The 14,147-nt window shown below is 38.8% G+C and overlaps 1 protein-coding gene across 1 annotated transcript in view; it reads left to right on the top strand.

Moving 5' to 3' along the window:
- Window positions 1-14,147, top strand: part of LRP2 (LDL receptor related protein 2) — a gene marked incomplete at its 5' end in the record, with an annotated part of 164,926 nt that overhangs the window by 23,372 nt on the left and 127,407 nt on the right. Inside the window, 5 exons of the mRNA XM_081936538.1 lie at window positions 2,551-2,658; window positions 3,353-3,475; window positions 7,640-7,756; window positions 13,623-13,733; window positions 13,840-13,953. Coding sequence (XP_081792664.1) covers window positions 2,551-2,658; window positions 3,353-3,475; window positions 7,640-7,756; window positions 13,623-13,733; window positions 13,840-13,953 — 573 coding nt within the window. The remainder of the gene's footprint in view (window positions 1-2,550; window positions 2,659-3,352; window positions 3,476-7,639; window positions 7,757-13,622; window positions 13,734-13,839; window positions 13,954-14,147) is intronic.

The raw sequence follows: 14,147 nt of genomic DNA, 5'->3' as shown, positions 1-14,147 counted from the left end.
TGCTGTCAGATTGCTTCAGTTCTACTTGCTTGAATGATATGAAGTTATTAATTAATAAAACCTCCAAGGTCCCTTCCAACTCTATTATTCTATTCTATTCTGTTCTATTCTATTCTATTCTATTCTATTCTATTCTATTCTATTCTATTCTATTCTATTCTATTCTATTCTATTAACTAAAGGACAGATTCTTATAATTCTTCTCTAAAATAAATATGGAGAAATTTGCATAGCAAGAGCCATCCAACCTGACTCCTCTCTTTAATGCAAATAACTTAGCAAATGAGAAAGGATTAACATATCATGAATTGTTGCAGTCTTAAAAAGTTAATGAGCTGGGGGGGCGTTGTCTTAAATCTTGGCTTTAATTTAACAACTCTAGATTCTTGCTCTAAAATAAAGTCTTAATTCAGGTTCAATTGTTGATGGACACGTCCGTGTGACTTTCTTAGCAATACAGAAGTAGCTTGCCATTGTCTTCTGGGATTTGGTTATGCTTTATTTACTTCCCATTGTAACCTATCCTAACCTAACCTATCACTTGGGCTTCCTGTTGGTTACTATCCAGATACTAACTCAGTCTAATCCTACTTAGCTAAATCAGGTTTGGAAAGACTTTTCAACTAATTGGGGCACGGGGTTTGAACAATACATTAATCAACCCATTTCCTAATTTGTTTACTTGTCAATAAGACAAGCTAGTTAGGAATATATAGGTTGAGTGAACCAGAATGAAGTTTTGTATACCCCTTACTATCTATTCTATATGGTCATTGGAAAGGGGAATTCTGAAGTAATAACATGATTTAACCAATACTTTTTAACCATATATTAACAACAAAGATTATTCCTGTAAATGAGTGAAATATTTATTGTTTAATTATCACTTCACTTTTTAAAGCTGCACTTATTTGATTTCTATGTATGAGATATGCAAACCCAGATCAGAACAAACCATAAAATCACAAACAACATGTCTTTGTTTGCATATCCCATTAAATCAGCCTATGAGTAGCAAACATAGTTTCAAATTGGTCACTTCTCTGAAGCTAAAATTGTTAAGTCACTTAACATTTGCTTTAAGGCCAAAACAGCCGAATCATATTCAACACTAAACAGAGCTCCATGCAAGTTCTATGAATGTGTACAGAACAGTGACGTGCAGTCAGGTGAGGCAAGTGAGGCATAGCCTCACCACTCTCATCATGAAAAAAAAAGTAAAAGGAAAAAGCTGAGCTAGTTGCTGCCTCACCGTGGATGACTCTGCTTAACCTCACTGGTGCTCTCCCTCCCCAAGTGTAGTGACTTCCTCCCCAGGCCCCCATTCATTTGTCTCTCTCACACACACAGCTGGATAAAACTATATAAAAATCTAGCCCAGCTTCACTGATTACAAGTTTGAAAAGGCAACGTGGCTCCACCTGCAATCAAACTACACTTGGGGAGGGAGAGCACAAGCGAGCACTGAGGAGACCACAGGAGGAGGCAGGAAGCCAGGCAAAGAGTCATGCTGTAGTACACACACTTCCCTCCAGCCTCTTTCTTTTGGAAGGCTCGGCTCGGCTCCCCTCCGGCTTCTCTGCCTCTCCTCTCACCCCAGCCTGCCAGCAGGAGGTGGTGGGTGGGCTTTATTGTGTTCCAGGCATTTCCCACCCAGACAGCAGGCTGCATTTGCAATGGTGGAGGTGTTTGGGAAAGGCAGCAGGGGAATGGGGGGGGGGTGGGGGTGGCAGAGGAGCTGCTTTCAAGCCACTGGAAAAGATATCCAATCCAACTTTTATGTGGGGGGGGTTGTTTGAGAGTGAGTGAGAGAGGGAAAGGGGTAGGAGAGATAGTCCAATCCAACTTGTGTGTGTGTGTGTGTGTGTGTGTGTGTGTGTGTGTGTTTGAGAGAGGGGGAGGAAGGGAGAGAGGGAGGAAGGAGGGGAAGGAGAAGAAAAAGAAAAAGAAAGAAGGAGCAAAGGAGAAAAACAAATGCTGTCACTTTAAATTGGAACTGAGCATGCCTGGCTGTGGAATTCTGGGAGTTGAAGTCCACAAGTCTAAAAATATTTGAAACCCAGCACTGTGTCAGTGCCTCACCAGTCATAAACCTCACCGCACGTCACTGGTACAGAAGATTCTAGAAACAGAAAGCTTTCCATTTTATTCTTAGGTTAATTAAAATCCTAACCTGTTTGTTATATAATGACAAGGACATCAGAAGGCAGAACACAGATACATACACAGTAAATTCATACATTGTTTTTGTGAACAGGTCCAATGGTGGAGAGTTTGCTTTATCACGATGTTTTCTTTTCTCTTTAACCCTGTGGGTCACACTTCAGAATTCTGAATAGGTAGACAGTATTTTGTGTAGAGGTTTATGTATTATGTACTGATTCAAACGCGACTTCACAGTTATATTTTCTTCAGTTGCATTGACCTGCTGATATAAGAATTTGCCCATTTGTGATGAGAAAACAATATAGAATGTTGGTACTACTAATATTATCCATTTCACACTTAATAAAATAAAATAACAGCGTGCATTTTATGGCTTGATTCCAGGATGTGAGCGAGGCCAATTTCGTTGTGGAAATGGGCGCTGCATTCCTGAGGACTGGAGATGTGATGGTGCAAGAGACTGTTCAGATGACACGGATGAAGCCGGCTGTCGTAAGTGGAATTAAGCTTATTTAAGGCATTTGGCCTTTTCCAAATATCAGCATTAAGTATCATTTTCCTCATCCATTGCCAGGAAATGTCATAGAGACGAGACGTTCAGGACACTAAGTTAGGGAAAGGTGACCAAAACATAGCTGGAAGGTTGAGATGCCTTCATGATAAACAGATTTTTTAATGGCTATGAAGCATATTGATTAAACAACAATTAAGATACTGAATTGTATGATATGGGAATGTTTGTGTTGATGTCTGTGTGATGGTGTTGGAGAGATGAATAGACAAGTAAAATATTTGGTTGGAAACTGCACATAAACTTTTAGACTTTAGGTCCAGTCCAACTGTTTATCTGGTAGTGACATATGTTACTGGCTGGGATCACATATTGTTCATTTGCTGAATTAGTCACAGTAGCTAGGCTTAAACATGGCACTAAGGCAAAAAACAAACCAATTATGGCTCAGTAAGAACTTTGAACCCAGCTGTCTGACATTCCTAACTTGCTGATTTCTTAATCATATAGCAGGAGGCCTAGTATTACATTTCTAGAATCACTATTAGAATTCATCAGATTAGAATTTTAATGCTTTCAAAAAAAAACCCCATTTCATATGACTACAAGCCGAGTCCTTTATTCACCTCACATCTAAACCAGGACATTCAAATACAATTTGCTTGTCCATTTTAGCACATCCAAGCTGTGAAGGAAACCAGTTTCAGTGTCATAGTGATGGAGAATGCATCCCTCAGGCATGGGTCTGTGATGATGAAGAAGATTGTGATGATGGATCTGATGAACATCAGCAATGTCGTAAGTTATGACCTGGTAATGAGCCCCATAGATTACTGGAATGGCACATGTTTTGCTTGGAATCCCTGGCATTTTCAGAAAGTTTGTTTTCTAAAATGGAAGAAAGCCTGTTTCCATTCAGAATAATTATTCTGAAATTCATGGACCAATGGGCTGAGTTGATATAAGGTTACTTCTAATGGGTCCTCCTTAAGTGCAACCTTTCTTTTCAGATTTGAATTCCTTTATCTTTAGATTGATTGCACAAATGCAATCTAAATAATGTGTCTTTAAATAGCGTTAGCACTAGCAGTTAGACTTATATACTGCTTCACAGTGCTTTACAGAGCCAGCATATTGCCCCCCCCCCAAAAAAATCTGGGTCCTCATTTTACCAACCTCAAGGATTCCCCCCCGTAATTCAGTTGAATATTGTGACTTCTGATTGTTAGGGTAAATAAAGTTGAGGTTCACTCTGCTTGCATTAGGATAGATCAGCCTGTTTACATTTTAAAAACTTTTTAAAAACTTTTTTAGGTTTTTTTTTTACTTTTTAAATTTTTCTGTCCCATTTCTTTTTCAGCTAAAACTGCTGTTTTAAAATCTTCAAGAAAGAATGTGCTTAAGGGGATTTAAATTTAAGCATATTTATTTACCACATGTTTTTATTGCAGCTACACATTTCTAAACATATTTTACCTAAAGTACACATTTGTACTCTGATATTTTTCTGCTGCGAATTCTACTGTTGTTGTTAGTTGCAAAGTCGTATCCGACCCATTGCGACCCTATGGACAACATTTCTCCAGGCCTTCCTGTCCTTTACCATCCCCTGGAGTCCATTTAAGCTGACGCCTACTGCTTCAGTGACTCCATCCAGCCACCTCATTCTCTGTTTCCTCCTTCTCCTTTTGCCATCAATCTTTCCCAGCGTTAAGCTCTTCTGCAGTGAGTCCTTCCTTCTCATTAGGTGGCCAACGTATTTGAGTTTCATCTACAGGATGAATTCTACTGGAGAAGTGCAAAATCTTAATGATAACTACATTATGACCCAATGGATGTAGTCCAGTGCAGTTCTTACTGAAATTCTCCAATGTTGAATACTTCAAGCATCCTAATTTTTTATATAGAATTTTGAATATATTTCCAAACTCAGTATGCATTCATTGCTAGAGTTGGGACTTCCCAGAGGTGTAGGTTATATGAGATTTGTATACACTACTCTGTAAACACTAGGTTTCCCCACCTTCCGGATTTCTTTCAGACAGTGAGAACATTCCGGATTGGATTTGGAGTTCCCCTTAGTTTTAGAATTTGAGTAGGCTATAAATAGAATACCTTTGTTATGATAAAGTTCACCTTTCCCCCTTGCTCTGCAGTATTTTCTAGTCTCTCTAATCTGGGCTATATTTTGTTCACTTTCTGGGAAATGGTTTCCCCGGTTTGTAGCATAGATACTGTTTACCGAGGATAATGCAAATATTTTTATTATAGTTCCATCCCAAGTATGTTTTTTTGCCCTCCTTACCTTTTCGATAGGAGCTATAAATGCTAGTAGTTACATATTATCTATTGGGGAGGCAGTAAAGGGCAAATTCCAGTGACATTTGAAATCCAAATTTCAACTGACCTCTGACCTTTGTGCACATTAACCCAATTCCATTGTAAAGTGGATTCATTGTAAAGTCTTTCACCTGTTTTTGAATCAACGTTAGGAAATCACATGATTTCTTACCTTGGGATATTTGAATATATTCTTCAATATTATTCTTTGTTTAGTGAAAAATCACAACATGTATAATGTTGCCTCTCTCCACCTGTTTGTTGTGAATATGTAACCATTAAGTGTGTCAACCAAGATTTACATCTACAAAAAAAAAAAAACCCTTTATTTGTCATCTGGTCACTAACCAAAAAAAAAAAAGCCAATTTATTGTGTGTGTATTTAATTGGGAGGAGAATCTCCAAAGCACCTGAGGGTAGGACAAGAAGCAATGTGTGGAAACTAATCAAGGAGAGAAGCAACTTTGAACTAAGGAGAAATTTCCTGACAGTTAGAACAATTAATCAGTGGAACAGCTTGCCTCCAGAAGTTGTGAATGCTCCAACACTGGAAGTTTTTAAGAAGAGATTGGACAATCATTTGTCTGAAGTGGTGTAGGGTTTCCTGCCTAGGCAGGGGGTTGGACTAGAAGACCTCCAAGGTCCCTTCCAATTCTGTTCTGTTCTGCTCTGCTCTATTCACCTTACTATTGGCCATACTGTGGCTTATTGGCATCTAGAAGGCAAGGACTTCCTATCTGGTATAATGTAACAGTTTAAAAAGATAATACAGGCAAAGTAGAAAAGCAATCCAGTGTATTAATGAATATATATCAAGCAGAATATCTTGATTCCTCAGGTAGTCTTGTGTCTTTCCTGCATGTGAATTTCTCACAAAATTTAGTTTTGCCTTGAGTCTTGCACAAGTATAATAAAAGCTTCAAAGAATTTATAATCTAAACACAAATACTTAACATATAGCCGAGAGGCACAAACAAACCAGGCTAAGAAAGGGCAGTTAAAGATAGCGAAATTGCTGTAAGATTATATCTTCATTGGAGAATTCCAATGAGTGCAACATTCCAGTGACAGATAGATTTTCCACTGATGGATGGTAAACTATGGCCAGTTGCATATTATCTGGACTTAGTTCATGAAAAGCAAATGATGAGAATATAGGGGGCACCCAGTGAAAGTAACCTACCTATATATGTATACGAAGTTAAATATAGTCACTTGATTCCAAATGTTGTTGTCTCTTTTCAAAGGCTGAATAAGTCAGTTAAGTTGTGGATTGGACCTGGTTTGGGTTGTCCTCACTTAATGACTGCCCTGTTTAGCGATAGTTCAAAATTATGACAACATGTTGAAAAAGTAACTTTATTATGACCAATTTTCACATTTACTACTGTTGCTTTATTATCCCTGTGGTCATATGATCGAGATTCAAGTGCTTCACAACTGGTGGACAATTATGATTGTCACAGCTTATCATTTTCATGTTTTGGTATTTGGCTTCTGGTGCCCCCTATATTCTCATTATTTATTTTTAGAGTTAACGAAGAAGCCAGCGGTAAAACGGCAAATCATGGCCGTGCGATATCTCGCTTAAAGACCATGCGTGAATTGCTAAACATCCATGATCAAAATGAGTTTGCAAGCCTGTTGCAGTTATGTGAGGTTTCACTTAATGACTATGTCACTTAGCAACAGAGTTGCTGATCCCAGTAGTGATGAATGAGGATTCCCCCTATTCATCAGAGAAAAGCTGTAGTAAGTTTAGCAAACGAGTACTGAAATTGGTCTTATTTTGCATGATGTATCTGCTCTTTTCTACACCTTCCCTTTCTTTAGTAAGCTTTACAGGAGTTACATTAATATATCTACATAATTCATAAATAACATCAAGACATGAAAGCTTGATTTAGGAATGTGTACAAGTTTACATTTACATTTATCCATTTTGGCTTTTTCATTCTATTATCGTTGAAAACAGTTCTTTAGGGCGAATATTGTATTTATGGTAATACAGTAATTATATTGATATTGTATTGTTACATAATTTTGATAAAATTTAATTTACTGTACTGTATTCGGCAATATGCTGTAAGCCACTTACAGTCAAATGATTGAAGTGAAGCATTTGTAATGATGGAGATGTAAATAAGGATGATTCCTGTTCATTTAAAAACTATACATTTTATAAGCATATCTTTAGAAACAGAAGCCGTAGGACAGGAGTGTCAAACTCAAAGCCCATGGGCTGGATCCGGCTCACGGGGTACATTGATGTGGCCATGGGGTTGCCCTGAAAACAGTGAAGGACCAGCCTGTGGTGCCTCTGCCAACAAAAACAGAATTCGGCCCTCCCAAGCTTCGTTTTTGTTGGCAGAGGGTTGCAGGGGGATCATCACAATCGAAAACAGAGACCAGGAGCCTGTTTTCTCTGGCAGAGTTTTCAGGCTACCACAAGTGCCGCTGACATGAGTGATGTCAAGCTGGCCATGCCCCCTTCCCCCCTTCCCCCCAGCTCAAACACAACCCCGTTGTGGCCCTCAGTGAAATCGAGTTTGATGCCCCTGCTGTAGGAGATGTGTCTGTATGTAAATTAAAAAAAAAATGTAAGCACAATGTTTCTTGCAGCTGGGCGAACATGCTCCAGTGAGCAGTTTACCTGTTCCAATGGACAGTGCATCCCAAGAGGCTACAGGTGTGACCATGTCAGCGACTGCACAGATGGAACAGATGAAAGAAGCTGCCGTGAGTGCTTTTAAATCTTTCGCAGTAGATTTGGTTTCAGCCCTTCTCTCGTTGGCTTGTTAATCAATTTGTAAGATTAAGAATTTGTTGATGGACAGAAATGAACACAATATTCTTCTTGTTATCAACATTTCAGCACAGATTCTTTCATGGATTACTGAGGATGTGCTCATAACAGTGACATTGTTCTGAGGTTTAATAAACTGTACTGTTGCTCTGTAATGGACTACGGCTAGGGAGAATCTCTCTCTTTTTCCTGATGTTAAAAGACCAGAACTCCAAATTACATAAGCATAAGGGTGAGGGTTAGGACATTAAAATATACTGGGTTGGGCTTTGGGAGCTAGAGAAATGATGATGATCATTTATTGTATGCATCAGTGGTGGGTTTCAAAATTTTTAGAACCTCTTCTGTAGGTGTGGGAGTGGTTTGCTGGCCATGTGACCGGGTGGGAGTGGCTTGCCGACCATGTGACCGGGTGGGAGTGGCTTGGCAGTCATGTGACTGGATGGGCGTGGCCAACTTGTAAAATGTGGTGAAACTCACTTAACAATGCTCTTGCTTAGCAACCAAAATATTGGCTCAGAAAGTCTGGCATTTGAAGCATGCAAGTCTTAAAGCTGTCAAGTTACAAGACCCTTGCACCCCTAACCCTTTAGAAAAAAAAACCCAGGGGTGTTCAAACTTGACAGCTTTAAGACTTATGGACTTCAAATCCCAGAATTCCTCCTCTCGCTCTTCATCTTGATGATGTGCAGACAGGCGGAGGGAGGGAGCTGGAACCGGTTCTAAATGGCACTGTAGATTTGTGGAACCTCTTCTATAGAAGAGGTTAGAACTGGCAGGAACCCACCCCTGGTATGCATATATACCTGGCAGAAATTAAAATTGAATACAGTGATATTCTGTTTAGACTATCTTTGGTTACTATGGATTGGAATGAGATGTCCAAAAAATGAAACTTTGGAATTCTGATCCAGTAAGGAAATTGACAGGGAAAAACCATTTCTCAAAGAAAGAAAAACAAAAGAAGGGAAGATGGATGTTCAGGATACATCAGAGGGCCTTTGTACAGCAGGCCTGTTTGAGTTGCAGAACAGGTGGATGAAGGAGAAAGAGATTTATTAACTGAGGGAAAGTAAGGGAATACAAGGCCCTCTTGTCTTCATCACTACAGGTACTGAAGATGCCCAGATGGGGCACAGTGTTCAGGCTTTTTAATCACAATTTCAAAATGGGATAATCACCTGGGTTGTCTAGACATCCTTGAATATTAGTTTTGTCTTGAAACAGCTCAGAAGAAACCTACAGTTCAGATGGTTCAGAATCAGACAAATATAATTAGACTTGGGGTAATAGAGACTTAATAACACCTGGGGGAATTAAGCTCCGTGAAAGCACTGCAAAATAGAATTTGGATAGAATAAAAGAGCTTGGAACTATTTATTCCTTGGGCTTTTGCCAAAGAAAATAACACAGATGGAGAAGGACAGGAGAATTAGAGGATATAGGCAAGGCAAGGAAAAATATGGCGCCACCATCTTGTTTTTCAGTTCTGTTAAATTTTAATTGCACTGTGTATGCGCTCACAGCATGCATCAAGCGTGCGTGCGCATGTGTAGTGTGTACAGGAGCAAACCGGCAGTAATGTCTGCCGGAACTCGCCTCTGGAGCAAATATACACTTTCATGTTAACCAGTACATAGTAACTGAAGGTTTCCAGCTTTAAATATTAGCATCTAACAGGTGTAACTAGGGTAGGATAGAAATGTTAAACAGAGAAGCATAAACATTATAGCAGTCAGTTTCTGCCTTTTTGCATTCCTGCAAACTCTGATATGACTAATATTCATGCGCGCTGATGGTTCATTTCCAGCAAAGATAAATAAGGATTGCTTGTCAGAAATGAAATTTGGCTTGTGAGTCATAATGTGGTCTTCACTCGGGAAGTGAATTTATGGATCTGAATCCATAAATCAACTGATTCATAAATTAGTTGGGTAAGATATGAGATGGTTCCAGGCAAAGAGGGCAAGAGAAGAGCGTGAGCAGAGTTCTAAAGTTGGGAAGAGAAAACCTAGTGAAGGTCTTAAAGAACATGCTAAATGGAATAAAAAACAAAATCCTGACCATCAAGTATTTTGTCCATATTGAGCCCAACAGTCTCAAGAGCTAGTGACTCATTGCCCTAACCTAATTGGGGTACCTTTTACCTAATTAGGTAAAAGTACCATTATTATGTACACAGGATAGAATAGACGTTTCTCAGCTACATGACTGAATTAAACCTATATATTTAAGCCTTTCCAAACTATGATTCTGAAAGATATCCAGGTAGAGTTATATGGAACAAAATAATTACAAAAAGCTGACTGTCAATCACTTGGCTGATCTGTTTTGGAATGAGATCACATTAGAGCTGAAATGGGTTTCTAGTAAAAGAAATGTAGCTCAGGGGTGTCAAACTTGGGACCCGCGAACCAGATGTGTCATGCACTGGCTACGTCCACTCCACATCCAATTTAAAAAGGGTAAAAAAAAAGTCATGGTATGTCATGTGACGATGACGGGATAACGTGAGTTTGACCCCCCCCTGATGTAGATTGATTCAATGTATTGATAAATGCCATATGTTGCCTGTCATGGAGGGTGTGGCTTGGAAATCAGGAAAGGTATTTACTTTTGTCCAAAGTTCCCAAATTGGGTTTAGCATAGCAGGACCAGATGTTTTGCTAAGTGGTTGTAAATGCAATGGGGTTTCTTAATGCTATATTTATAACTCTGTCATCCCTGGCAGCCTTTAACCTTGGAGTTTTGCAGCCTTTTCCCAAACAAATATTTTCACAAAAGTACAAAAAAAAAAAAAGCCACAGGGGTACAAGACACAAACTATATGAAACCATTGTGTCAAGGTTTTGTTCAAATTGAAACCTACTTCCAATCAAGTAATCTACGTAAGTGGCCTTTAAGATGATAAATGTTTTGCACAGTACTTGGTAAATCCAGGGTTAATTCTTGCTTTCTGTTTAGTAATCTGGGAGTCCACAAATTTTGGGATTATTACAGAATGACATATTCTGTCTTGAACCAAAAAAAATGCTATATATCTTTCCACAGCCACTAATTAGAGTATTAGTGTTGACAACCGTCTTCAACAGAAGGCTGCCTGTGACTTGTAGGACAGAAAACTAGGGTTATTGCACTGATTGAGGCTGCATATTTGAAGTATGCTAGTGTAATAGAGGGTTTATAATCTGAATACATTTATCTAAATGCTACTATGGTTCTGACTACTCACTTTTATCCTGCCCTAAAGAAAGGATTTTTTTTCATATGGGAATATTTTTGATGGTGGAAAGATTTGACAGTCCATATATTTATTGATTTATTAATTTAAACATGGCTCCGGATTGCCATTGAGTGGTGAAATTATTCAATTGAGAAAGCTGCTTTACTTGGAATTTTGCATGCATCATATGTTCTTCTTAGAAGTCACCAGAAATGTGACTAGTTTGGTACAGTTTATGTTATAATTAACCACCATGAAAGCCAAATAGCTATTTCCAGCTGTAATAATCAGTACACATTCCCATGTTTTGAAGAAAGGCTTAAGGAGCTATGAATCAAAATATGATGTTTATTTCTTTCTTTATGAACATTTCTATGGCTGCCTATTCACTCTCAGTGACTCTGGGAGTCTTAGAAAAATAAAAACCCAATATACAAATCATAAAAATTAATGACCCCTCACCATTATCCTGATAAAGATGATTTTTAGTACATTGTTAATATAATCTGCTGTTAAAATTGCTTTGAAAAGAAAGGCATGTATAACATAAATTACACCAATAAAGGAGAATATTTGTAGCTTAAGGTTGAAATGAAGACCACCAAGGATCCCGTAGAACATAAATCATTGTGGAAATGGAAATTATGTTTGGTGGTTAAACAAGGTCCAATTTTTTTAAAAAAGAAAATAAATATAATGTGAATTACAAAATTTACAAAATTGTTAGCCCTTTCTAAGATGGGACTGATCTCCATACCTTGACACAACTTGCAATCTTGGCCCTGCAGATAGCTACTCCTGCTCTCATTACCTCAAGGTTGAATTGTTGCAACCTAGTCTATTTGGGGCTGCCTTGAAGACTATCCAGAAACTTTATCTGGTATAGAAGATTGCTTGCACTTGAAAGACATTTCAGCAGGGGTGAAATTCGACCCGTTCTATCCCGTTTGGGCGAACTGGTAGCGGATGCAGCAGGAGGATCCGCCTACCCACCTGGACGTCATCACGTCCTGTTTTTTATGCTCTGCGCATGTGCGGAAGGTCCTTCGCATGCGTGTTGGTGGCACATGCGAGCGTGCGAGCGCTTACATTCGTGAACCGGTAGTGAAGATAGTTGATTTCACCCCTGCAATTCAGTCATGCAACTTGTTTTATAGGTACAGTCCTGCATTTGCTTACCAGTAGTTTCCCAAAGTGTTAAAATGGATATCCCTGTATGGCTTGGCTCCTGGTTACCTTTTGGGCCATCTTGTCCAAAAAGACTCTGCTCACTTTATGTTTTCAAATTAAAAGGAGGTGTTTCAGAAGTAAGGGGTGATAGGAGCCAAAAACAAGGCCTTCTTAGTACCGTGTTTCCCTGAAAATAAGACAGGGTTTTATTTTCTTTTGACCTCCGAAATAAGCACTTGGCCTTATTTTCAGGGAGGTCTTATTATTTTTGAGGTGCGTGAGGTGGTGAGCGTGGTCACCTCATGCCTTCTGCTGTGTTGCAATATTTTCATGGTGGGCTTATTTTCATGCATACGCTCAAAAGCCTGATTGGGCTTATTATCCGGGGAGGTCTTATTTTCAGGGAAACTGGGTATCTTCCTGGAGAATGCTTGTGGCCAAATATCTGAACATGACTTTTGAAAAGGATGGTGAAGTTCTACTGGACCTTTGGCATCTAAACTATACTTCGTTGGGTGAGCTTACTGTTGAATTCTTGCTGCATTTTAATGTTCAGACTATTTTTAATTAGAATCTTATTGAAATTTTAAAGTTGGAGGTTTTTATATTTAGAATTTATTGAAATTAAGTTTTGTTATTTTTATGTAAATTGCAAACTGTTCAAAGACTTATGAATTTGAATGAGATATAAATTTTGTAGTAAATAAATTCTTATCCTTAGGATATTTAGATGGCTTATTTCTTCCTACTCTTTGTGTCAATGGAAAGAAATATCAAGACTCTTTCAGCAAGCATTTCTATCACACTGTTTTTTATTGTGAGAATTGTTGGTTTTAAGGTATCACTTATTCTATTTGATATTCAACATAACTTTAGTACAATAAATGTACCAATAATATGTTGTTGCTGCTAAATGTGCATTATTTGTTTCCAAGCAGTTTCTTTGACCTCTGAAGCAGAGCAATATGCACATTATTTATTTCTCTTCTGAGGGAACAATTTTAAAATGGAAAATAATGGCAAAATGATTACATTTCATTTACAATGATTTCATTTACTCAGTGAAAATTAGATTTCCTGTGCTGCTGTAGACACTCATCTTCTTTTTCTATCCCCCAAAAGCTGGAAGAATAGTCTCTCCCCAAGAAATTGCGAAAGTAACCCTTGGTATTGTAGGAGATAAGTTTGTATTCTACAGGAGACAAAGATTCCTGTGGTTTGACTCCTTCTGAGACAGGGGTGTCAAATTGGTGGCCCGTGAGCCCGATGCATCATGCACAGGCCACGTCAACCCCAGCTCTGCGGATGGGAAAAACATCGCAAAATGTCACGTGATTACAATATGGCGCAGCAAGTTTGACACCTGTGTTCGAAGACATTAAAACCAGACATATTTTCCTTTGCAGAGTATCCAACCTGTGATCAGCTGACTTGTTCTAACGGAGCCTGTTTTAATTCAAGTCAACGCTGTGATGGCAAAGTGGATTGCAGGGATGCTTCTGACGAAACTAACTGCAGTAAGTATTCAAGAGCACCCGATGCGCCTGGCTGTAGTAAGCTTAATGCTATCTGGAATTTTCCACGCCATGTTCATCCTTTATTCTTTTTTATTTTTTCCCCCAGCCCGTGGATGCTCCAGTACTCAGTTTCAGTGTAACAATGGGGATTGTATCCCCCGAGCCTTTATTTGTGACCATGATGATGACTGTGGAGACAGGAGCGATGAAAATTCTTGCAGTATGTTGGTTTTCCCCTATGTGGCTCCTTTTCTCTCTGTTGCGGTCCAGTAATGTTTGTCCTTCAGAATTGTAAGAGCTTTTTACCTCAGGGTTGGCGCTTCCTGTCTGGATTTGTGGTATAGTCTGGTCTCAGTTGTACTGTATTTTCCTTGCATGTGCTTACGTTTAGTGCTGAGGGAGTTGTTTAAAAGG

Source organism: Natrix helvetica (genome assembly GCF_964273705.1).
Source record: "Natrix helvetica genome assembly, chromosome: 1".
Classification (NCBI taxonomy): domain Eukaryota; kingdom Metazoa; phylum Chordata; class Lepidosauria; order Squamata; family Natricidae; genus Natrix; species Natrix helvetica.
Note: the sequence above shows the minus strand (reverse complement) of the source record. Positions and strands in the feature narration are given on the sequence as shown.